We start from the raw sequence: 23,517 nt of genomic DNA on the forward strand, positions 1-23,517 counted from the left end.
ATGGCCTATGCTGAAAAAATTTTCAGAAAAACAAGAAAAACACGCCAATGATTTTAATTTGCTTATATTTCAAAAAGTACTGAAGATAAGTGCATAAAAGTATATATCAAATGAAAGGAAAATGAACCAAGATTTTGTTTTTGATACTCACATGTTCAAATAATGAGTCAATCTGACAGAAAAATTCCATAAAATGCATTAATAAAAAAAATTGGGACTGTCATTCCACCATGTAGGTGCTACAATATCAACCAGGTTATCAACCTGTCTTTCTTGTGACTGTTGTGATCAACCACACACACTGTCAAGGCTGAGCAACAGTGTCCAGGTGCATAAGACTCCAACACAGTCCACACAAAGAATGAAAAGGGTGTACTCACCCAGCATCTATCACCAGTAAAAACGCTGTGTGTGGTACTTGCAGAAACAGTCTTCAAGACACAGTGCTGGTTTGCTGGGGCAGTCTGGGCAGTAGAACCCCACATCCTTTCTTTGTCCTTTCTTCCAGCAGACTCTGCACCTCCTTTGTGGCCAGGCCTTCTGTGGGGTAGGTGGGATGAAGTGTCGTCCACACAAGACAAACAGCATGGTCATCTTTAGCAGTGTCTTGGTCACCAAAAATCATGGCACTAATTACATCCTTCTGGAAGTCCAGGAGTGTACTGCTGTTGCCTGCTTTTTTGTAGAGGGTGTGTGCATTCAGCATGGCAATTTGTAGAAAATGCACACACAGCTATTTGTACCACTTCAGGGTTTTCCTTGTGACATCGTAGGGCTGCAGCTGTTGGTCATGATGGTCCATGGCACCCATGTTTTTGTTGTAATCCAGAATTGCTGGAGGCTTGTTTACTGCCCTTTGGTCTTTCTGCTGCTGGTCTTCAGCTGTAGGTTTGTGGCAAGTTGTCAACTCCAGATAGTCCAGGATGAACATCATGATCATCACCATGCTGCATACCTGAAACACATTGCATAAAAGACTAAGTTTGTTGGATTTTGGGTTTGTTTTTTGTTTTTTACATATAAAAAGATCATGAAATGGTACCATTTTATTTCTGATTGTTTTCAGAAGCTGAAATACAAACACACACATACCTACCCCCCCCCCTCCCCCCGGCCCCAACCCCCAAAACACACACACACTGAAACTGGTTTATGGTATGCCACACCCCCTTCATTCTCTCTTTCTCATACAAAACAAAATGACAACACATCACACACACACACACACACACACACACACACACACACACTTGTACAAGTGTTGCATTTACAAAGTAATTTAGGCATACAGTTCTGTATATCATTCTCTGATTTCAGTTTTATAAACATCATCTCTCCCCCCCTCTCTCTCTCTCTCTCTCTCTCTCTCTCACTCACACACACACACACAACAACAACAACAACAACAAACCAATACACATTCAAGAACGAACACACAGAAAGCTGCAGGCGAGCGACACATGCTGTCATCAACAATGAGCCAGCCAGCAAGCCACGCCCCCCTGGGCTGTGATGGTCAGACACAGTACCCACGTGACTGACTCTCTCTCACTCACACACACTGATCAATGACTGACGAAGCCACTTACCACAACTAACACATTCAAAACACACACAATGCAGTCATATTCACTGTTACAACAAACAGAAAGCAAATAATAAACTGACAAACCTCGAAAACACCCACCTGCATCTTGAATCAGCTGAGCTTGACTGTCTTCAGTTTCGTCAGCTCCACCTCCCACCCCCCTCCACTGTCAAAATCAGCGTCTTCGGCATCAACTTCACGCAGTTCTGTCTCATTCAGTCCACAATCTTCATCTCTACTGTTTGCATCGCGAAAGAATTCTTTCAATACAAGCGCAAGTGTTGGGGTTTGTCTGCGTTCAGCCATGGATTTGCAAACACAACTTGAGCTTCGTACAAACTTGCAAAACTTTCGCCATAAATATGACAATCCAATGAATAATTTTAGCTTATGGAACTCAGGAGATAAAGAGTTCTCAGGGGAGCTAATTTAATGGTTAGCAGACTGTATTTTCTGTAATGCGGGACTTGAAACATAGAACGTTGTAACATGACGTACGGCGCACGTCAATACAGCATTGGTGAGCGACATTTCATGACGTACACCGTACGTCAACAGCGCAGTCAAGAGGTTAATTACTGTACTAAAGGCAATTCTTAATACTGATTTGCAAAAACAACAACAATCATTAAACCAAGCCATTCTAGCTGTCCAAACAGAACCTCCACACAACATAAAATTGATTTACCAAGACTTTATGCCAGTTGTTTTGGTTGTGGCATATATTCTTATATCATTTTTTTTTATATATTAAAAAGCTCTTGTCAGGGTCTTACTTGCATAAATGCATTTAGTTTTACTGTAGATTTCTCAAATATTCAAGATTATAATCAGCATATGTGCACTGATGCTAACATTTTTTCTTTGCCTCATTCCAGAAGAATCCAAATATCTGTTGATTGCCTTATCAAAAGCTGTTCCTGATACAAGGTTTCTTTTTAATCACCTCAGCAATGCCAATAAACTATGTGTCCCTGAGAAGCTTGCTAATTTTAAATGAACACACTGAAACATACATTACACATATCCATTTACTAAAATTATTTGGAAAAAAAAGCACCTGTCAAAATGGCAGGCAAGCAATATGTGTGTATGCAAGTTATTGGCCTAATTTGTGTTTAGATCTTAATGTAAGCAGAAATAGGAGGAGTTTGTATTATACTCCATATTTGGTGATACATATACTTACCATGTCAAACTGATGCAAACTAGGCCTATCGGTTTGCTCTGCTTGGCCAAATTTCGTGCGGTTAACAGTGAAAAGACGAGCCGTCTTGCCCAGTTTGCTCTTAACCAATCAAACGCCTCTAAAAGATATAAGCACTGAATCATTCTGTGGCCATCGAAGAAAATGCCCCATGAGAACCACGGTGGAGACGCGGGGACGGACGGACAGGCGGGCATTCGAGTTTGACATGGTAAGTATATGTATCACCAAACATGGAGTATAATACAAATTCCTTCTTTTGGTGTCATATACTGTACCATGTCAAACTGATGCAGAATTTAGAGCAAATGGAGGAGGGCAACGCCTACTGGTTCGTATGGGGAGCCCTTGTAACCGAGACGGCAGTGTTAGCCACGACAAAGGAAATCCCCTTGGAACCGTCAGCCCTGGTCATAGGGAAATCCCTGAGGTAGAAGTTGATGAAGGGATTCTCAGAACACCAGAAGGCTGCCTCCAAGACATGCTGCAGTGGCACTGAGTGCTGGAAAGCAACCGAAGTAGCTATGGCCCGTACTTTGTGTGCTCTGGGATTAAGACAGCTGATATCCCTGTGTGCCTTCGTGGGATGGCATACGAGGCATGGGACCTGCGCTTAGTAGGTCGGTCCGCGGCCACTGTGGCTGTGGTTAACAGCGCAGTCCAGACCCATAATTTGACCATTTTCAACTCGCTCGTTTCACTACCAAACTTAATTAAATGACACCAATCTTATACTGGAATAAAGTTCATTCTTTCATCTATCTTCCTGTGGTATTTGTTTTTATCATTCGAGTCAAACTGGTATGTGCCGGGCGTTCAAACACAAAGGGTGTCGCGTCGATTTTTACTGCGGTGACAGACTCCGCCGTGCTTGCCGCGCGAGCAGAATAACATGTGTGTCACTCGATCGTTTCGCGCTGCATTGTTTGGCCATGTATAAATTTAGAAACTATGTCACTGGCAAGCCAGGATTCTCAAGTTTTGATTGGCTAGAAATTTGTTGGGGTTTTCACAGAAAGTAGATCTGAAAGTCGCAGCGAAAGTGTGAGACTGATGTTTGCGACCCTATAACATACGAACCAGTGTTTCAAATCACGAGCAAATTACAAGAAAAGAAAGTTTAAACTATGCACTTTCAAGTGCAATTCATGGCTTTTCTATAAAGAAAGAGTCTCGAACGCGCTTTGGAAGAAAAACGAGTGACCGATTTCGGATCCCGCAACGCTGCTCGACCATGGCGGCGATCGAAGCCGTCTGCTCATCATCATCGTTTGAAGAATGGAAAACACGCCAACTTACAGGTTTGTAAGCAAATTTTTTTTCAATATGTTTATTTTGAAAATAAATGTAAATCATATTTTTTATATTTTTGTGGGTTTGGATGAATCCTAACAACTTTGCTTCAGCCGTGTTGATGTGTAACTGGGAACAGTAACGCTTTGTCAGTCACGTTATTTTTTAGCACAATTATGATCTTTTATTCGAAAATTTACCGCGATCGACAGCTGTATCTAGAAGATGAAGTGTCAGATTATTCAGTAATTTTTTGCTGTACAAGGGTTTTGAGTTAGTGAGAGCGGATTGATGGTTTAATATTGTGACCGACGTCGGACAGCATGGGAACACGTGTATCTTTCCACTTCTGTTCTGATCATCAAACGCCAAGACAATTTCACGCGTCTGTGTGTGTGTGTGTGTCTGTGCGTGCGTGCGCGCATTAGTATGTATCTTATATACTAAGAGTGTATGCACAGAGTTAGTGTCTGTTGAACTGATGTAGCATGCATACATGAGGTTGCCAGAGTATGGATTAGTTAGTGTGTGTGTGTGTGTGTGTGTGTGTGTGTGTGTGTGTGTGTGTGTGTGTGTGTGTGTGTGTAAATGATGTAAAGAATAAATAACTTATATGATTAGTAAACATGAAATAAGTTTAAGATATGTTGTTACATAAAACTTACATCAATTTAAGTGAAACCATTACAGTGGAGTAGTAATGAAATTAGTAGATCATGTATCAGTGCACATTCATCACACACTCATGCACACACACATATAAATGATATATATGCAAAAGCATCTATGAAATGAAAAAAAAAAGTATTTTAAAGCATTAGAGCTGTCTCAAGTTTCATGACTGTGTATTTCAGATGATGATCAGTATAAAGCCTTAAGGGTGACTGTTGCACACAGTGGACGAGGAAGACCACCATCAGCACCCAAGGTTCCATCCAACAACAAACTCTTGATGCAGTTAAATATGTTAAAGGAACAAGAAAAAAAAACCTGGGGGGAAATGGAACATTTTCTACACAAATTGTTCCCAGAGTGTACCTTTCCACGTGTGGTGTCAATAGTTAAGGAATTCAGCAAGTGTGAAACGATCAGTGGTGCTGAATGTTTTTTACAAGAAAGGAAAGATTCATGCATCTTCCCTGGCCCCTCCTGTCAGAAGTTTGGAATTACACGTGCAGATCTTTTGAAAGGAACTGTAGAGGACTGTGAGGCTTTACTCAGTTGTCCTATTGGTCTTGTGTCTGAAGTATGTCACTTAGCTAGGATATTGAGGATAAAGGATGCAACATTGCATAAATGACACCTGGTCAGAGATTTGCCACCAACCCAACAGCTCAAATTAAAACTGGGGAGGCTCAGAGCAGATGAGGCTCGCCTGCGTAAAAACAGAAGTAAACCAGGGGGAGAGAGTGCACTTCAAGATTTTTTAGAACTTCCTTTTGAAAGTGCAGATGTCATCAGAGACAGCAGGAAGAAGCAAAAAACTGTCAAACAGCTACCTCCTACTTCAGACCCAGAGCCAGCATGCAGCAAAGAAAAAAATGAGGACATTATCACACAGGAACTAAGAACAACGACAGAGGAGGTGTCATTTCTTAAAGCAAAACTGAGTGAAAAAGAAAGGGAACTGCAAATCAAGGATGCTGAAATGACTGGACTTCTGTTATGTCAAATATGCACATTTACAATTACTCTGGTGATATCTGACAGCATAGTATCATCATGATTGTAAAAAACTTGCTCATTTGTTACTAAAAACCATATACTTTGTGACTGTTTTCATTGTTATTTGCATTTCTGATAGCATTAAGTCTTCCAAAAAACTGTATTATACATGCTTTTCTGAACATGCACATATCTGAAATGTTTTTGTAGCATGAAAACTTTCTGAGATATCAGCATTATAAGTCAGCATGTTATCACTGTGAAATCAGGCCATTCGACACTTGACAAAACTGAATATTTTGCTATTTTGAAGGCACTGTCTCTCTCTAAGCATGTTCTTGAGTAGGCCAGAAAAATTTCAGCATAAACTAGGTATTAGTGGAACCAGGTACAGCAAAGAACAATGTGGTAAGTCTTCATCTTAAATTTTTATGACAGTCTAAAAATAGCAATTTGTTAAATCTGTCAAAACGCGTACTTTTGCACATTTTTAGACGCAGTTTTCTTAAAAACTACTGGGTATAATGCAATGAAAATTTGCATGTGAACTTAGTTTTTTATGTTCTTTCCAATGGTGTAATTTTAGATATGTTGAATTTCAAAATTTAAGTGGTCCTACCTACGCTTAGGCACCCAGCGAAAATCCGACCCCCAACAGAGAAAGGAAAGACAGGATCGACTTAGAGGTAGAGAAAAACGAACGAATCGAGGGGGCGGAGTCGAATCAAGTACACAGAATGTAAGAATACAATACAGACAAGCCGCATGCAGCAAAGTATGGCCAAATGAATACGCTTAATAGCCAAAAAAAAGCGTAAGACAAGACAGAGCGTAAACCTGACAAGATGGCGTGGAGAGCCTTGGCCAAAGGAATGAATCAGCGCTTATAGCTTTTAGAGGCGTTTGATTGGCTAAGAGCGGACCGGGCAAGACGGCTCGTCTTTTCACTGTTAGCCACGCGAAATTTGGCCAAGCAGAGCAAACCAAAAGGCCTAGTTTGCATCAGTTTGACATGGTACAGTATATGACACCAAAACAACCATTTGATAAAAATCTTATACATCAAGATATGTCAATAAAACATACAAAGGGAGCTACTTGCCGGAGCTACTTTTGATCGCTTGGGCAGAACAATATTTTTCACAGGACAGGACCCCTGAAGGTGACAGTATATTATGAGAAATTAAACATTATCTGATCTATTACCTCAAGACGAAGCCTTTTCTGAGATCCCTCTGGACCTGCATCTTCTGCTGTCCGTTTCACTGCATAAAAAAATGAAACAAAACATCAGCTCACATGTGCTCATTTGCAGATTTTGTTTTCCTCTCCTTTCTTAATATTTTCCCCTCCCCTTTCATTTAGCTTCTCTTCTTCACTTGACCTTTATTTCCCAACCTCAGAAAAATCTAAAATAAAAAGCACGGCTGGAAGGCCATGAATCTTAACTTCACTGTCAACAAAACTAGTAAAGTCATCAGAAAGCGTCCTGACTAGTAACAGAACAACCAATGGTCTGTCAGACATCATGGTATCATCAGTGCATTCCTGCAATAAAAAGACTCTGTGTTCTGTGATGTTGGATTTTTTTTTTAAGTCTAAATTATATTTACAAAGAATTAGGGCACACTGCATCTGTTGTGATTATAGAAATTTATATTAGATAGGCTCAAGCCTAGTGAACTATTTTCTCCTATTTTCCCCTTCGTGGGCTGCAACTCCCAATCTCACTTCATATAATCCACGAATGGGCTTTACAGGTAGCTATTCTGTTTTCAAGGATATACACGCTGGGTAAGTTTGTGTTTCCATAGCCAACTGAATACTCGAAGAAACTAGATCACTGGATCTTTAATGTGTTTTATCTTTTGTATACATGTACAACATGAATCAAGGCACTGGCATATTGTAGCAAGATATGCTTTATTTCATCCACTAAAACATACTAAGCAGCATCTGTCACTGAATCAGATGGCTATTTTTGTAAAGGGGGGAAGCTCTTACTGCAGTCTTAGCTATCGAACAGTTTCACAGCTCAGTTTCTGAGAACATGATTGACTTTTTATGTTAACAGTTCCAATGTTTGTCTTTGGGATAGTCTTTCACTTACATTTCTACAAGAGTTGTCATTTTTTTTCCTTATCAGCTTATAGCATGTTTCATTTTCTTCAAGTCCAACAGGTATAATCTGACATCAAGCAAGCTATTTTCAGCTGCAGTATGTTTGTTTTCTTTTTTGGATGTCATTCTGTGTTGATGGAAATGAACTTTTTTGCTGCACAAAAAATATTTTCTTGATTGACTGATTGATATGGATACTTATCAAGCACCTATCCTTGGTCAGAGACCAAGCTCTTAGCACTTTACAAACACGGGGTCATTTGCACAACAGGCTGCCTACCTGGGTAGAGCCAACTGACGCCTGCCGCTGGGTGCTCATCATTCGTTTTCTGTGTCATTCAATCAGATTCAGGCATGCACACATACACACTCAGACAGACATGTAACATTTTACGTGTATAACCGTTTTGTTTATTTACCCTGCCATGCAGACAGCCATACTCCGTTTTCTGGGGTATGCATGTTCTTGTTTCCATAACCCACCAAACACTGATGTGGGACTACAGGATTTTTAATGTGTGTATTTATCTTCTGAGTCCGTATACTCAAGGAATTTTCACTTTCAAATTCCTTGACAATCACAGTTATCAACAATCAAAATAATTGGGGAAAAAGCCCAGATTCAGATTTCACTTTCATTGTCCTTCACAAAAACATTTACATTCTTTGACTTTCTGTACATCTCCTATATTTCTTGTGCTAGAATATAAAAAACAACAACAAAAAACAAAAAACACCCTTAAATCCTAAAAATTCCTGGGATTTTTTTTTTGTTTGTTCTTTTTTTTTTCTTTCTTTCTTTTTAAAAAAAAAATATATATATATATCTGACACTGAATGGGTTAACCCTACCGATGCCAATTCTGGGATCCAAACTTGGACCCTCGAATTTAAACTTAAGTCCAGCCAACTACCCATCTTGAAGTACATAATAATTATTCTTACTCAAATCATATCCATAGCAGACAGAATAGCACTGGGGCTATCTGAAGTCGAACAGATGCAGCAAATTAAATGGTACTTGAAGTTGGAAGCCTGATGCCACTGCACATAATAAAATCAACTGAAACACTGAAAAAGAGAAATAAAAACCATCATACCTTGGGTCGGTCTCTGTGATATTTCAAGAGGTGCACTTTTGTCAATGCTGGCAGAAGTATTTGTCTCCCCATTCAGGTATGCTAGCAAATCTTTTCTGTCTGGACGACGAACCACATTGATGTTGAGAGCCTGTTTGCATTAACAAAAGGAAAAGAAATGAAAATAATAATGATAACGATAATAATAATAAACTACCTACCATACTTTTAAAACAAAGAAACACATGCTGAGTATAGTCTAACAGTTTTATAAACAAAAGCCATGAAAATAAGCTTATGTCAAAAAATGCATACCAATCTGACCAAAAATTTTTTTTTCTGGTTTATCACTTTATGCCATTCTCATGATTCTACTGTTTACAACACACACACACACACACACATACACTCACACACACACACACACACACACACACTCCCTGCCTCATCCTCCATCCCCTCTACCCTCTTTCTCTCTATTCTGATCATTCTCTTTTCACCTCATGACACATCTAGAGCTATAAACTATAATTTACTTACCACAGCCTCTCTGACATACAAGGGATGCTGCAGAGTAACATGTTTCAACAGAAACAGAATGGAGTCCAGAGTATAGTATTCTTTGGGAATGTCATCTTTGCCGGTTCTGACATGGAGGAAAAAATGTTCAGTCAGCCAAGTACACTAAAAAATGACAACAAAAATTTAATCAAACACACACAGTCACAGACACACACAATGCATATATGTACACAAACATATTTTATGTGTCTCAAACAAAAGCATCTCATGTGCACACATGCACCTGCATTTGCAGAGGTAGAGAAAGAGACAGAAGGGTTTGGACAAAAGAGCTATTGGAGTTCTAGTGTGAGTGTACGTGTGTCGTGTGTGTGTGTGTGTGTGTGTGTGTGTGTTTATATGTGTGTGTGAGAGAGAGAGGGGGGGAGAGAGAGAGAGAGAACATACTGGAGCATACGATTTTACTAATCTATTTCAAGATGTCATATCATGTGCATGACATACAAATCCACAATATGGGAAATCTGGACAGTGATCAGTATCAATCTGAGCATGGTGGTTATTGTGGTCAGAGTTCTATTACTCAATGTTTATTGCACAAACCCTGACCTTAAAGGCATCAACATTTGGGTTGTTTACCCCCACCCTATCACAGAGATGGATGAAATTGAAAGTGAAACATATCTGAGATCATAGCTTAAATATGATCTGTGTTACACAGGTTTCTGATGGTATTTATAAATCATATACATAATGCTGAGGACATGTGGTTTAATCGCTCCCTAGTCCCACTGGAAGTAAAAATAAAGTTCTGTAAAGTAAAGGGGGGTGTTAAATTGCTCCCCAGTCCCACTGGAAGTATAAATAAAGTTCTATGAAATTAAAGGAAGAACTTTTTTCTTTCTTGGTTTACAATGTATCTTTTAGTTTTACCTAAATTTTGCTGAATCTCCACTGTCACATGATTAATGCCGATATCCAATAGCCCAGACTTGTAATATGACAGAATTGAAGAGCATGTTAAACATCGAACAACATGTCAATGCATAAAAATGCCTAATAAATCGAATACATAATAGTAATACTAGATTCCAGTTCTACGCTGAAGCGGTGTTGATGTACGTATGGTGAAACAGATCTCGACATCGACATAAAAAACGCTCTTTCAAAGCAAACAAATGACATCTAAAGTAAATCAAGACCTGCTTACCCCCAAATGACGTAGTTTGTTTTAGCATTTTTCGGCCAAGCGAATTCTCCAAAGATAATTTGATCATCTTTCTCCACAATCTCTTTTTTGTTGATATTGTACTGTCGCAAAATGCTCAGCACGTCCGCCATGGTTGTTCACGATTTGTAACTTTTGGGTTGGAGAGTTTCTGTTGACCAATCAAAGAGAAATGACGACCACGTGGATCAGTTGACTTTGCCCATTCCTACGGTTCATAACAGTAGTAAAAATAGGTTTTGCGCAAGTTGAATTGGCCTAAGCGTACCACAATTATAAATTAACGTACTTAGAGACCCAAGCCCGACACCACAGGCGCACAACGACATTCTACAAGACAATAAACTTCTTCTTCTTCTTCTTTGTTCGTGGGCTGCAACTCCCACGTTCACTCGTATATATACGCGAGTGGGCTTTTTTACGTGTGTGACCGTTTTTACCCCGCCATGTAGGCAACCATACTCCGCTTTCGGGGGTGTGCATGCTGGGTACTTGTTTCCATAACCCACCGAACGACAACAAATTCCGACCCCAATTGCAAACAAACAACCATTTATTCAACCCCATTACGAACACTTCGTGGCTGGTGGGTCTCAACTCCAATCACCCAGTTTACAAATTTTTATTTTTCATACAAATTTCTGCTTCACCGATATTTTTGTTATTTCAATTGTTTTATATATGATGATGATGGAGTCTCCCGTCGGTCCGACGGATGAGTAGGCAGGCAGGCTTATCTGTCGGTGTGTGTCCTCAGATGGGAGAAGAGGCCGGTTCTGGATGCGCAGCACTTCCCACAGGTATTGCAAGGGAAAACATTTCCAGATGTTGAGCCCTGCTTCCTTCGCTCACGCTTCTCCTTAATGGCCAGCGTTCTCTTGTTTTCAAACATCTTTATGCCACTAGAGCACAGCATCCTCCAGCGAGAGCGGTCAAGGGCATCAGTTTCCCACTGAGGACTGAAGCGATGTCTACGTCACAGGTTTTGAGGTTTGTCTTCAAGGTGTCCTTGAAGCGCTTGCAGGGTCTTCCAAGTTCACGGTGGCCTTCCTTTAGCTGGCCATACAAAAGCATCTTTGGGATCCTGTTGTCTGTCATGCAGACAACATGTCCTGTCCAGCAGGCTATCGATGCTGGGCAGGCCGCTTCTCTCTAGGACCTGGAGGTTGGAGACCCTGTCTTGCCACTTTATGCCGAGGATCTTTCGTAGGCATCTCTGGTGAAACCGCTCAAGTTGTTGAATATGACGGCGATACGTCGTCCATGTTTCACAGCAGTACAACAAGGTGGTCAGCACAACAGCTCTGTAGGTTTTCATCTTGGTTCTGCGCACTGGCGTTCTGTGAGCTAGCTGGTTGGTACATGGACTCAGTCTTGCTGACTCGGAGGCTGATGGTGAGTCCAAAGCGGAGGTTGAGAACCTGTCCATAAAGAACTTGAAGGGCTAGCTCGTCGTTCCGACATTAGCCTGGTTGCCTGACCAGCACAGGTGACTTTTTTTAGCCGAGGAGGAGTTGTGCAGTCCCTTTCCCACTCTCTCGCCCACCTGCGCTTACAGTCCCACACGGGTGCAGATACTGTCACGTGTAGGACGGCCTCGGCACTGCAGGTGCAGGTTTTTTCTTCGGAGCTCCGTCTCCTAGGGGGACTTCCACCAAGGATAAGAGCTCCCCCTGCCCTTTGGTCATCCTCTTCCGCCTTCACAGCCATTGGGAAAGGTTTCCTCCTCCGCCTGGTCCGTCGTTGGGAGACTTCACATGCGGCAGATAGTACTGGGTTACATGGTTACCGTGATAGCAAGGGCTATGCCCCTGACCTGATATATATATATATATCCATATATATATATATATATATCGTACATATAAGATAGGCGATTAATTTTGGAGACGTGACATGTAACGTGAACCATTTGCTCACGATATAATTTAAAGAGCTGTTGACTGGACTGACGAGAAGAATATGCATTAAACTTCCTCAGTGGAACCATAGCTACAGCAAATTGTCCACCACTCAGCTAGCAAAAACACGGCTGATTAGAATGTAGAATTTTCCTGAACAAACAAAGGCTGACCGGTGGTGTCTTCTTTTTTTCTTTTTCTTCTTTTTTTTTCCAGTAATTTTTACATTGTCATCAGTCAAATTAAGAAAATATGCTGGCCGTCCATCCTGCTTGACGACTGACTATACCTACTTAATTACGCCCCGGGGATTGATGACTTATCAAGCGTCGTGAAAATTAAACTAGTTCCTTTAGTAATTAATTGCACTGTGACTATTCTACATACTGTTCACCGCTGACACGTACTGACGATTTTAAATTGTAGTGACAGTCAGGATCGATCCTTGCTGTCCGTTACTGAGCCGCCGGTCTGGGCCCGCTGCCTACAATGCCGCATATATATATGGTAGACATGCACACGTGTTAATTGATGTGTGACAAATGCTATGTAGCACCTTATCATAGTTTCCCCCCTCCCGGGCGATCTGTAACTCTGAAAATGTGTATGTGTTAATGAGATTATTTATAACTTCGGCAGGTTGCCGGCGACTTGGACCGTTGCTCGTAAACAAATCAAGGGGAAGTAATAAGGGAAGTCACTGTAGTCAAAGATTGCACATCACGATCGATGTCCTTACAGTAACCTTTCTTCGTTTCTTGCATTCTCATCCAGATAAAAACAATGAACTGTATGATTATATAATAATATTATTGCGCATCAGATGCCCACAGAAATATGTCAAGATCAGTCATCTTTTTCAGTCATAGACCGGAGCCCTGCATGATGGCTCCTCCGAGTCAGTCTCTGCTCTCTTCTTCTTCTTCCTCGTCAAGTTCGCCTCTCGTTAGATGAGCAGCTCGGTGTCCTCGATGAAGGCTGCCGTCCGTCGCAGCTCCTCCTGGGTGCCGTACAGCTTGGCTTCCACTGCTGTCGGTGTTGGCCAGTACTTCCTCCTGGATGCGTCGTACAGTCTTGAAGGATGTGGTCGGTTGTCATTGGTCCTCACCACAAAGGCACTCGATCTCCACTCTGTCCAATGCCAAATTTTGTGTGCATGTGGTGGAGCATGCGGTTGTGTCCAGTCCTCAGGCGGAAGATCTTGACCTGTTCCCATCGTTCCAGCCAATGGTGTCTGTCTTCTGGGTTATACTAGTTTGGGGTGCTGGAGGCACCACTGACTTTATTCCTTGCTGTGCCTTGATGATTGTCTTGATTTCATCGTATGACACCAGTTTATTGGTCTGCTCCTTCTGTGCACCGTCTTTTGCCAGAATGTCCGCTTTTTCGTTGCCTCTGATGCCACAGTGTGCTGGTACCCATTGTATCACCACTTTCTCCACTCTGGCACTCACGGGACAACAAGGGCTGAAGTGAGATAGTTCTGTTTTTTGCAGCGGGAGTTCTTGAGGGCTTGGAGCACGGAGAGAGCGTCTGAGAACACCACCACCTGCCCTGTTGTTCTTGTGGAGTTCTGCGAGATTGTTGTGGTTGCCTCACAGAGGGCTTCTCGCTCTGTAAAGACATGGGTCCAGTCTTCCTGGGGGTACTGGTTGCAGATGTACTCCATGGCCATGGCCTTCGTTTGGGTGTCTGACTGTGTTCCTCTCTTCTCCACTCCGGGAATGCTGATGACGACTGTTGGGAACACCCGCCTCTTCCAAGATGGGTGGGTGACATTTGCCAGGATAGGCTTTGCTTCGTGTTCCACTAATCAAGACTGGGGTTTGTCTTTCAAGGTGTCTTGACTCAGTGGTGGATGAAGCTGCCTCTTTTCAGCTGCCAGTGGCTCTTTGTGGGTCATGAACTCATTCTGCTGTTTCATTGGATAGTTTTCAAGGCGTTTGAATTTTGCTGCCTGAATGCCGGGGATCTTTGTGTCCCTTCTGTCCTCCAGTGACTGTAGCCCAGTGGTCTCCTCCATCTCCATGATCGGGGTGCATCTCATGGCGCCAGTTATGACACGCTGAGCTTGGTTCTGTATCTTGTTGAGATGGTCGAGGTTAGACTTTGCAGCTGATGCCCATGCTGATGTTCCGTATCAACTACAGGTCGGACTCTCCCTGTATAGAGTCTCTTCAGGATACGTTCATCACTGTGGCCCCCGGCCCAGTCCGTCGATCCCTGCAAGTTTCTTCATGATCGCCAGTCTCAGCTTGGCCCTGCTACAGCATCTGGTGATCTGCTGATTCCAGTCTCTGCTCCAGTCTACTTTGCACTTCCAGATCTGGGTTGCAGAGCTGCCTTTGAATTCATCAATAGAAACACACACACACACACACACTGGCACACACACACACACACACACACACACACACACACACACTCTCTCTCTCTCTCCGTCTCTCACCGCACACACACACACACACACACACACACACACACACACACAGAGTCTTCTTCAAACCAGAAGGTCAACCGCACCACGAATCATGTTTTTTGACACAACATATGGCTCTTTCTTTCAGAGAAAATTCACTGAAGTGTCCCGCCGTTGCTGTCTCTGTATGGTGCAAATCTCACCTGACCACTTTCCAGTCATACCACGTCGAAGAGTTCCTGCGCTGATTTCTCTTTAAAAAATGTTCGAATTAGAATCTAGTTTCAATTTAGTTTAAAAAAAAAATCTATTCGGTTTGTTTTTTGTTGTTGTTGTTGTTGTTGTTGTCTTCCTCCATTGTTTGTATCTTTGTTATCGTGATTATCATGACCTGCAAACTTTTTTGCGACCTACCACTCGTTTTGAATCCAAATACACATGCCAATCCTATATTACTTTTTTTTTCTTTTTCTTTTTTTAGGTTTGAAAGCGAAAGCGAATCGTCGTACAATTTTGCTTGGAGAGTAAAATCGTAAACATGGCTTCGCCTGTGATCAATGTGACAGATTCTGAAAGTAATGTTGAGAAAAATTTGTGTGATCTTGTACTTGAAAAGGCTGAAGCAGCCATAAAAGAGAGAGGCATCTTTGTCATTGGTGTATCCGGTAAGTGTTGAAATACATATTGCTATAGAAGCTTCCCCTCCCCCTCTTATTTTATTAATTAATTAATTTATTTTATTTATTTATTTTTTGTTACAGCCAAGCGCCGAAGCTGCCATTGGGAAATCGTCTGCTATGTCCAAAATTGAGACACAGAGAGAGAGGGGGAGGGAGAGTAGAGGGAGAAGTATCTTGTGTGATATTCATTCGAATTTTTGGGTAAATGACGCAAAGTCATGGACTGATAGCAAACAGCACCTGCTTTCATGTTCGCACAGTGACTCTTGTACGCAGTTTGCAACAGGTTAGATAACGAAACTGCACATTCAGCATGACTTGCAGCATTTGTAATGGGAACAATATGTCTTATGTTTGAGTCTGCACATAGCATTTGATAATTGCAGTTTTCTTCTCAAATAACCATTAATTTTGGGTATGGTCAGACACTCAGATATAATGCACCCATGTCATTGCAGTATGCAACACACACACACACACACACACACACACACACACACACACACATATGTCATGAAGAAGTACTTGTCTCTTTCAGAACAGATATTTGTTGTCTTTGCATGCTTGAGAGGGAAGGAATGAAAGTTTACATCATTTACATTGCTATTACACTAATTTACAGGTGGCAGTGCTGCAAAGTTTCTTTGCAATGGTCTTCCCTTGGCAAATACAGACTGGGGAAAGTGGCGCATCTTCTTCTGCGATGAGCGATATGTGAACCATGACGACCCAGAATGTACCTACAAGTATTACAAGAACAATCTTGTGTCCAAAGTACAAGGCCTGTCGGATAATATTTTTCCAGTCAACCCTGACATTCAAGGTAACTAAAATATGAGAGATGATAATTAAATGATGATGGTATTAATATAGTTTATACTAGGTTATGTGAATAGCAACATAGATTAGGTATCTGTCATATAGAAACTTTGAATCTGCATCAGTTTGTAACGTTCTGCGACTTAATGGGCTAATACTTGGCAGTTTTTACAAATAAAAAAAGCTATCATTATTGAAAAAATATTTCAGATGAGACAAAAATCTGAGTTCCCATTTGCAGCATACAGTAAGCATGTGCATAAAAGGACCAATGGCAACAAAATGATGTGTCTGGCAAAATTTTATAGAAAAGCATACTTTGATACTGATAAAATACACTCTACAGAAAGAAAAAAAGACTCCAGAAAAAAGGGTGACACTGCCACAAATTTCACTCAGAGATTATCTGTTGTGACAAAATGATACAAGAAAGAAGAACAAAAGTTAAAATGGTTTAGTCAAGACAAAAGGTGCTTACTTTGTCATTGACATATTTGTTTTTTCTATAAAAAAATAATTATGCAGTGTAGAAATATCTGGCATGAAAAATGACTTGATATCCTTTTATCTTCTTTATCTCTTCTGTCTGATCCATGTACATATCTGCCCTGCCTCACTACACACACACACACACACACACACACACACACACATTCTTTTGTTTGTCTTTCTGCTTCTTTGTCCATTTCCTTCACTCAGTGAGTCACTGACTGACCATACATGATACATGAATCATATACAATAAAAACACACATTCAAACATGTCTGCCTTCTGTCACACACACAGTTTAAAAGGCACTATACAGATGACAACAACAGTGTTGGTAATATTGACAATGATAATGATGCTGATAATAATGATGTGGCAAAGACAAAATTAAGGGTAAAAATGCATTATATAATTATGTGTAAAACATTATATAATTATGTGTAAAACATCATGTAATTATGTCTAAAACAAAGTGGCACATACATATCACATAAATATTGATGTATGCTAATGGTGATTTAAAATATTGATACAGTGGAATCTGCAGCAGAGGAATACCTGAAAATCCTGCGGCAGGTATTCCCAGGTGAAGGGGTCCCCAGGTTTGACCTGCTGGTGCTGGGCATGGGTCCTGACGGTCACACCTGCTCTCTCTTCCCTGGACACCCGTTGACCAAGGTGAGTTCTGTCGCTGTGTGTCACTGTATGTCACTGTCACTGTGTGTACCACTATGCTTTTGAGATGATGATCATGTCACAAAACTGAAAAACAACTCAAGCAAATTTATACCTTCCCTATTTTGTCAAGTCATTTCTTACATAATCTATGAAACTTTTCATGTATGTATTATATCTGTAAATGGTATTGAAACACAGCATACTAATACTCCATAACTCGCATTTATTCACACAAATGCATTCATGCAAACGTGTAGAGAGAGAGGGAGGGAAAGAGAAACAATACAAATAAAATGAAATAATTTCCAATAGTTCTGCTGTGGAGATCATAAAATTGAACCCAGATATGTTGTTTTTCTCTCTCTTTCTTTGTGTATGTGTGAAAAACACCATGAGCTGATGTGTTTAGATAAAACAGCACAGGCTTATGTGTTTTATCTTAACAGGACTATTTCTCAGCAACTCACATACTGCAATTTCTGTGGCTGATCACTTTGCCACATTGGTATCCTCAGGGATATTTTTCCCTGGGTGAAGTTGTCATCTGCATGTCAATGTGCTGGAAATATGAGCCAGTTTCCATCAATCCTGAAGGGCTTTACAGGCTGTGAATTTTTGTTTTGAATTGAACACTGATTTTCTCAGTAAATTTTCACTCAAAGTCCAATGGCAATAAAGATGACAGTGCTTTACTCTATGATTATATTTGTTTCAGGAAATGACAAGACTTGTGGCACCAATTACAGACTCTCCCAAACCTCCCCCAACTCGTGTGACGTTAACATTTCCTGTTATCAACAATGCTGCCTGCGCTGTGTTTGCTGCTGCAGGTGCAGGCAAAGCTGATATGGTCCAGGTAAACAAAAATAGAAAAGAAAATAAAGTTGTTTTTTTCTTTTCACTTTTGCTTTTCCTTTTTGAAAAGAAAGATCAAAATAATTTAAAGCCTGTAGGTAATGACTAGTGGGAAAGACTTGTGATATTACAAGCTAAATTTGTTGCAAAATTAGTTAATTTTCATGTATTTTAAAAATTTATTTATGTTTGACATTCTTGTAGTTTGATTTAATTGAAATCGCTTTGTTGACCTCTTGTGTCTTGTTTTCAGATGAGCAATGTCACCTTTGGAACCAGGATAATAATTTAAATCGTTTTCACGTTCTGTGGACACAGTTTGATCGGTCATATGCTGTCCCTTGCTCCAAGTCATCTGCTCTCACATTTGTTCTTTCTGCTGCTTATAAAAGTTGTTCCTTTGCAAAGCCTTCAGTTGAGCTGTAGTCCATCACTGCCCCTCATGTTGCTGAATCAGAAAGTAGTCTGCCAGTTCACTAGAAGGATGCAGGTTCAAGCCCCATAGCAGGTGAATTTTTTTTCTACCCAAAGTTAAGTGTGCTATGTGATCAAATGAGAAGACTGGGACAACACAGTCAAGGGTCATCCACTTCTCAGATCATCTGAGAGGTGTCTTTGGGTGTGTTGCTAAAATTTCCTGACTAACAATGTCGGTGTCTGTATCTCGCAACCTGGTTGAAGCCTTGTCATGTAGTCCCAAACCAAAATGGACCCCCATAGTAGCATCTTTATCATCCCTAGCATCATCAAAATTTAGAAAAACAACAACAAATGTTCCAAATTCTGGGATTTAAAAAAAAAGCAGTCTGTCAGCTCCGTCAACAGTTTGAAAAAATGATTCCCAGCTTTTCCTGCAGTTGCTCTGTCCTTTCTTGTTAAAACATTTTCAGTTTCAAGTCATGATTCATTCATTTATCCCTAATTCACATGCTGATATTCCATTTTCATTTTCCTTCCCATGGGCAGTTGCCCCCAATTTCAATTCAGTGTGATATGAACATTGTTGAATCCCCAATAATCTGCAATCACTTAGAGACTTGACAGGAAGTCACCACAATCATGAAATTGGAGTGGAAATCAAAACTGAAATTTCCATGAGGGCACAGTATGAATTGCCACAGAGTCAGGATATTTTTGAAAATATGTAAATTTGATGATTATCCGTGAACATGCTGCAGCTGCTGTGCAGGTCCATTTAGATATTGGGACAACTTGGCAAGGCTGTACTCTACACATCCATTCATAATACATATCCTGGTGTCAGCAAGGCCCAAGAGATACAGACATCTGCTGTGCTGTGTTGGTCAAGAAACTAGAGTAACACTCTAAAGACGCAAATGATCTGTGAAGTGGACGACCCTTTACTGTGTTGTCCCATCAGCCCAGACTTTCCATTTAAGCCCATAGCACAGTTGTCTTTGGGTAGGAGCCAGCCATGGGCTGAAAAATTCAGTCTGCATAGTTTCGAACCTGCATTCTCTCAGTTGTCAGTCAATGATGCTGTCGTCTTTTCCACAGCAGCTGGGCTGTGTAAAGTATTTAAGCATTCACATTTTAATCAGTGAAACTCTTATGCTATAAGCACAAATAAAAATACAGATGCATGTTCACAAATGTTATACAGTTCTGAAAAAGAATTCCTTCCTTATATATTCTTGCATACTGAGATATCCAAGTTTGTTTGAAAAAGAAACTGTCAGTATTATTGTTGTGTTCACAGTTTTATTTACTTTACTTTTCTGTCTCATTCAGAAAGTTCTTGATGGTGACAAGGAAAACCCCCTGCCAGCAGCTATGGTTCGGCCAACAAATGGAGAGGTTATATGGTTCTTGGACTCTGCTGCCGCATCCAAGTTGAAAACAACAACATCATTGTGATGGAATAAATTTGGGTTATAACAAAAGTGTCAGATGTTTATTTTTCACATCCTTTTTTTTTTAATTGTATTTTGCTGTCGCCCCAGGACTATGATTTAAAACTGTTACAAGGTTTGATTTCTTATTTGAACATTTGTGGAGGTTATCTATATCATGTTTTTGTAGTTAGGCTGGGAAATATCTTTTCCGCTTCTTTTGTCTGTATTCTTTTTTTTACTAGTGGTGTAAAGTCTACTGCTGAGAGTGGGAATTTGTCATCATATGACTATTCTTTCTTTCTTTTCTTTTAAGTGGTTGTACTTTTATTTCTTTGATGCATTTTGCCTTTACATTATTTATACATAATATACGAATTTGGAATTACAGGTGGACGCTGTGCAAGGGATTTTTTTACCTACAGAATCATCACATTTCTGATAATATATTGACAAGTATAATGCTTGCAAGGACTGCAACATTCTGGCACTTGGAACACATTTCAAAATGAAAACATAAATTTTCTCTGAATCTGTAGAGGACAGTAAGCTCTTAAATTTTTGTAGTAAAAAAAAAAGGAGTTATGTTGAGATGTTGTACTAGACTCCTTTCCAAAACGATGTTAAAAGTACCATTGTTGTGTTCACAACATATGTGTGGCCTCTGTATATTTACATACAAAATGTCCATTGATTCAAAACAAAAATTGTCATACTGGTTACAACATGACTGACAAAGTGCAGTGTGTGTGTGCCAAATAAGTAAGTTATGTTTGTTCTATGTGTGTATGCATTCAACCACTCTGGTAGCAGATCCTTACCAGAGAGAAAGAAAGAAATGATTTAAAGCATTTGCAAGACAGCATCAAAAGATGTTTCAAATGATTTGATATTATTATGCATGCTGAGAAAGAAAATTTAAAAAAAGAGAAACAGACTGACAGAAGAAAAAAATCCAAAGAACTGTTGTTCTTTAGGAATGTTTTAATACGTAGAATTTATTTCTTTTCATTTTCATTTTATTTTTGAATCATTTTGTTGAAAATGTATCTCTCTTTTTTTTTTTTTTTTTTTTGGTTGAGTATTTTATTTATTGATAATTTGTAATTATATGGATTTTCATTTCTTTTGGAGCAATTTGAATAATACATCATACTTAATTTCTTAGCATTATTTTTGTCCTAATCCAGAACACATACCGAAAAAAAAACAACAGGATTATGAAGCATGTGTTGTGGCAGTTTTGTTGTTTGTTTTCTGAGTGTACTTGTTTTGCTTTTCATGACAGGGAGGCAGTCAGTCTGGATGAATGTTGATCCATGCACTGTGGCATTCAAATCTTTCATCTTTGTTAGGTCAGAAGGTCAAGAACACAGCATTTGTGCCTATTTCTTGTATCAGCGTTATTATATTTTTTAATTTTTCATGTCTCATAATCTGTGCCAGTTCAGTGATGCTACTGCTAATCCCAAGCACTCAATGCTTCCTTTCATAATACATCTTTATACACTCAAATCCACATCTTCTCAGTCATCATGATGGTAACCATTTTGCCAGAGCAGCTGGTATTGGCTGTGATGAAACTTGACTAACGCTCAAACTCCAGGCTGTCCAAGTTTCCGTGAATACAAGTCCAAATGCGGCAGGAATATTGTGGTCTGTTAACTTACTTACATACTGCCTTCCATGTCCTATGGCATGCATGGCAGCAACAAAGAACTGCCACCCATGTCTATGCTGGGCCAGTTTCAGAATGGCATCCCAGGTGCGCTTCAGGGTCTGAGAGATCTTGGACTGTTCTGTGCCAGGTGTTCATTGGCCTTCCTCTCTTGCGTCTACTTTCTGGTGACCAGTGAAGGGCTGTGGCCTTGTTGTCTTCTCATGATGTGTCCAATCCATTTCCACTGCCCTCTCATAATGATGGTCTCCATGTTCTCTTGGAGTGAACTGGGCAAGTAGTTGTTGACTGGAGATGGAATTGGGCCAGAAATTTTGCAGGATTATTCAGAAGTTTTTTTGTGTAGAAGGTTGACAAATTTGTATGATCACTCTGTCAACATTTTGAGCATATAGCAGGGTGGAACATACACAGTTCTGGTACATTCTCAGCTTGGTGTTGGTGTTGGTGCCATACTGGTGGGATCTCTACATGTTGTTCAGAGGTCTGTCGACACAAGGAGATATTTCCTACTTAACTTTTTTTAGAATACTTTTTTATATTTCAAACAGACATTTATTTGCTTTGCTCCAACAGTGGAGTGATGGCCTAGAGGTGACACGTCTGCCTAGGAAGCGAGAGAATCTGAGCATGCTGGTTTGAATCACAGCTCAGTCGCCAATATTTTCTCCCCCTCCACTAGACCTTGAGCGGTGGTTTGGACGCTAGTCATTCAGATGAGATGATAAAACGAGGTCCTCTGTACGCATGCACTTAATGCATGTAAAAGAACCTACGGCAACAAAAGGGTTGTCCTGGCAAAATTCTGTTGAAAAATCCACTTTGATAGGAAAAACAAATAAAAGTGCACGCAGGAAAAAAAAAAAAAAAAAGGGTGGTGCTCTCAGTGTCGTGATGCGCTCTCCATGGGTAGAACAGCCCGAATTTTACACAGAAAAATCTGTTGTGACAAAAAAGAGAAATACTATACTAATACTTGGTTCAACAGGTTAATATATATTTACCAACCTGCAGCCAGCTGCTGCCTAAGTTTGAGTGTGCTGTAGGCTTAAATGGGAAGACTGGGACAACACAGTTGAGTATCATCCACTTCATGGATGTGCCTTTGGAAGTGATGCTCTAATTTCCTAACCAAAACTGAAAGAGTACAGCCTTGTTATGTAGTCCCAAACCTAGATAGCAGCATCGTCATCGTCATCCTCCTTCTCCATCATCAGTATTAAAAAAAAAAGTCTCAAATTATGTGGCCTTTCATGCCCTGCTCTCATGGTGACCTCAGTTGGATACCCCTCCACACTTGGGATGGGTCTTGTGAAGGACAGTGTCGGCAGATTCGTGGGGGACTGTCATTGGAGGGACAAAGTGACGGTCTCCACTCTAGGGGAGACACTCAGTCTAGTTCTGCGTCTAAGCCATTGTTGTGATTAGTAGGGGTTTAGTA

General features: G+C 40.4%; 2 protein-coding genes across 2 annotated transcripts in view; one reads left to right on the plus strand and one right to left on the minus strand.

Annotated features, from left to right (window-relative positions):
• LOC143289808 (parafibromin-like) overlaps window positions 1-10,823 on the minus strand; it is a 30,713-nt gene extending 19,890 nt beyond the window's left edge. Inside the window, exons 1-4 of the mRNA XM_076598967.1 lie at window positions 10,686-10,823; window positions 9,494-9,599; window positions 8,975-9,104; window positions 6,960-7,018 (exon numbers count right to left, since the gene is read on the minus strand). Of these exons, the coding sequence (XP_076455082.1) occupies window positions 6,960-7,018; window positions 8,975-9,104; window positions 9,494-9,599; window positions 10,686-10,816 (426 nt within the window). The 5' untranslated portion in view covers window positions 10,817-10,823. The remainder of the gene's footprint in view (window positions 1-6,959; window positions 7,019-8,974; window positions 9,105-9,493; window positions 9,600-10,685) is intronic.
• Window positions 10,824-15,523: 4,700 nt separating this feature from the next.
• LOC143289809 (6-phosphogluconolactonase-like) lies at window positions 15,524-21,628 on the plus strand. Its single transcript, XM_076598969.1, has 5 exons — window positions 15,524-15,688; window positions 16,326-16,526; window positions 17,548-17,690; window positions 18,406-18,546; window positions 20,298-21,628. Exons 1-5 carry the CDS (start codon window positions 15,562-15,564, stop codon window positions 20,421-20,423), a joined length of 738 nt encoding a protein of 245 aa, XP_076455084.1. The 5' UTR covers window positions 15,524-15,561; the 3' UTR covers window positions 20,424-21,628.
• Window positions 21,629-23,517: the final 1,889 nt, after the last annotated feature.

Source organism: Babylonia areolata, chromosome 14 (genome assembly GCF_041734735.1).
Source record: "Babylonia areolata isolate BAREFJ2019XMU chromosome 14, ASM4173473v1, whole genome shotgun sequence".
NCBI lineage: Eukaryota > Metazoa > Mollusca > Gastropoda > Neogastropoda > Buccinidae > Babylonia > Babylonia areolata.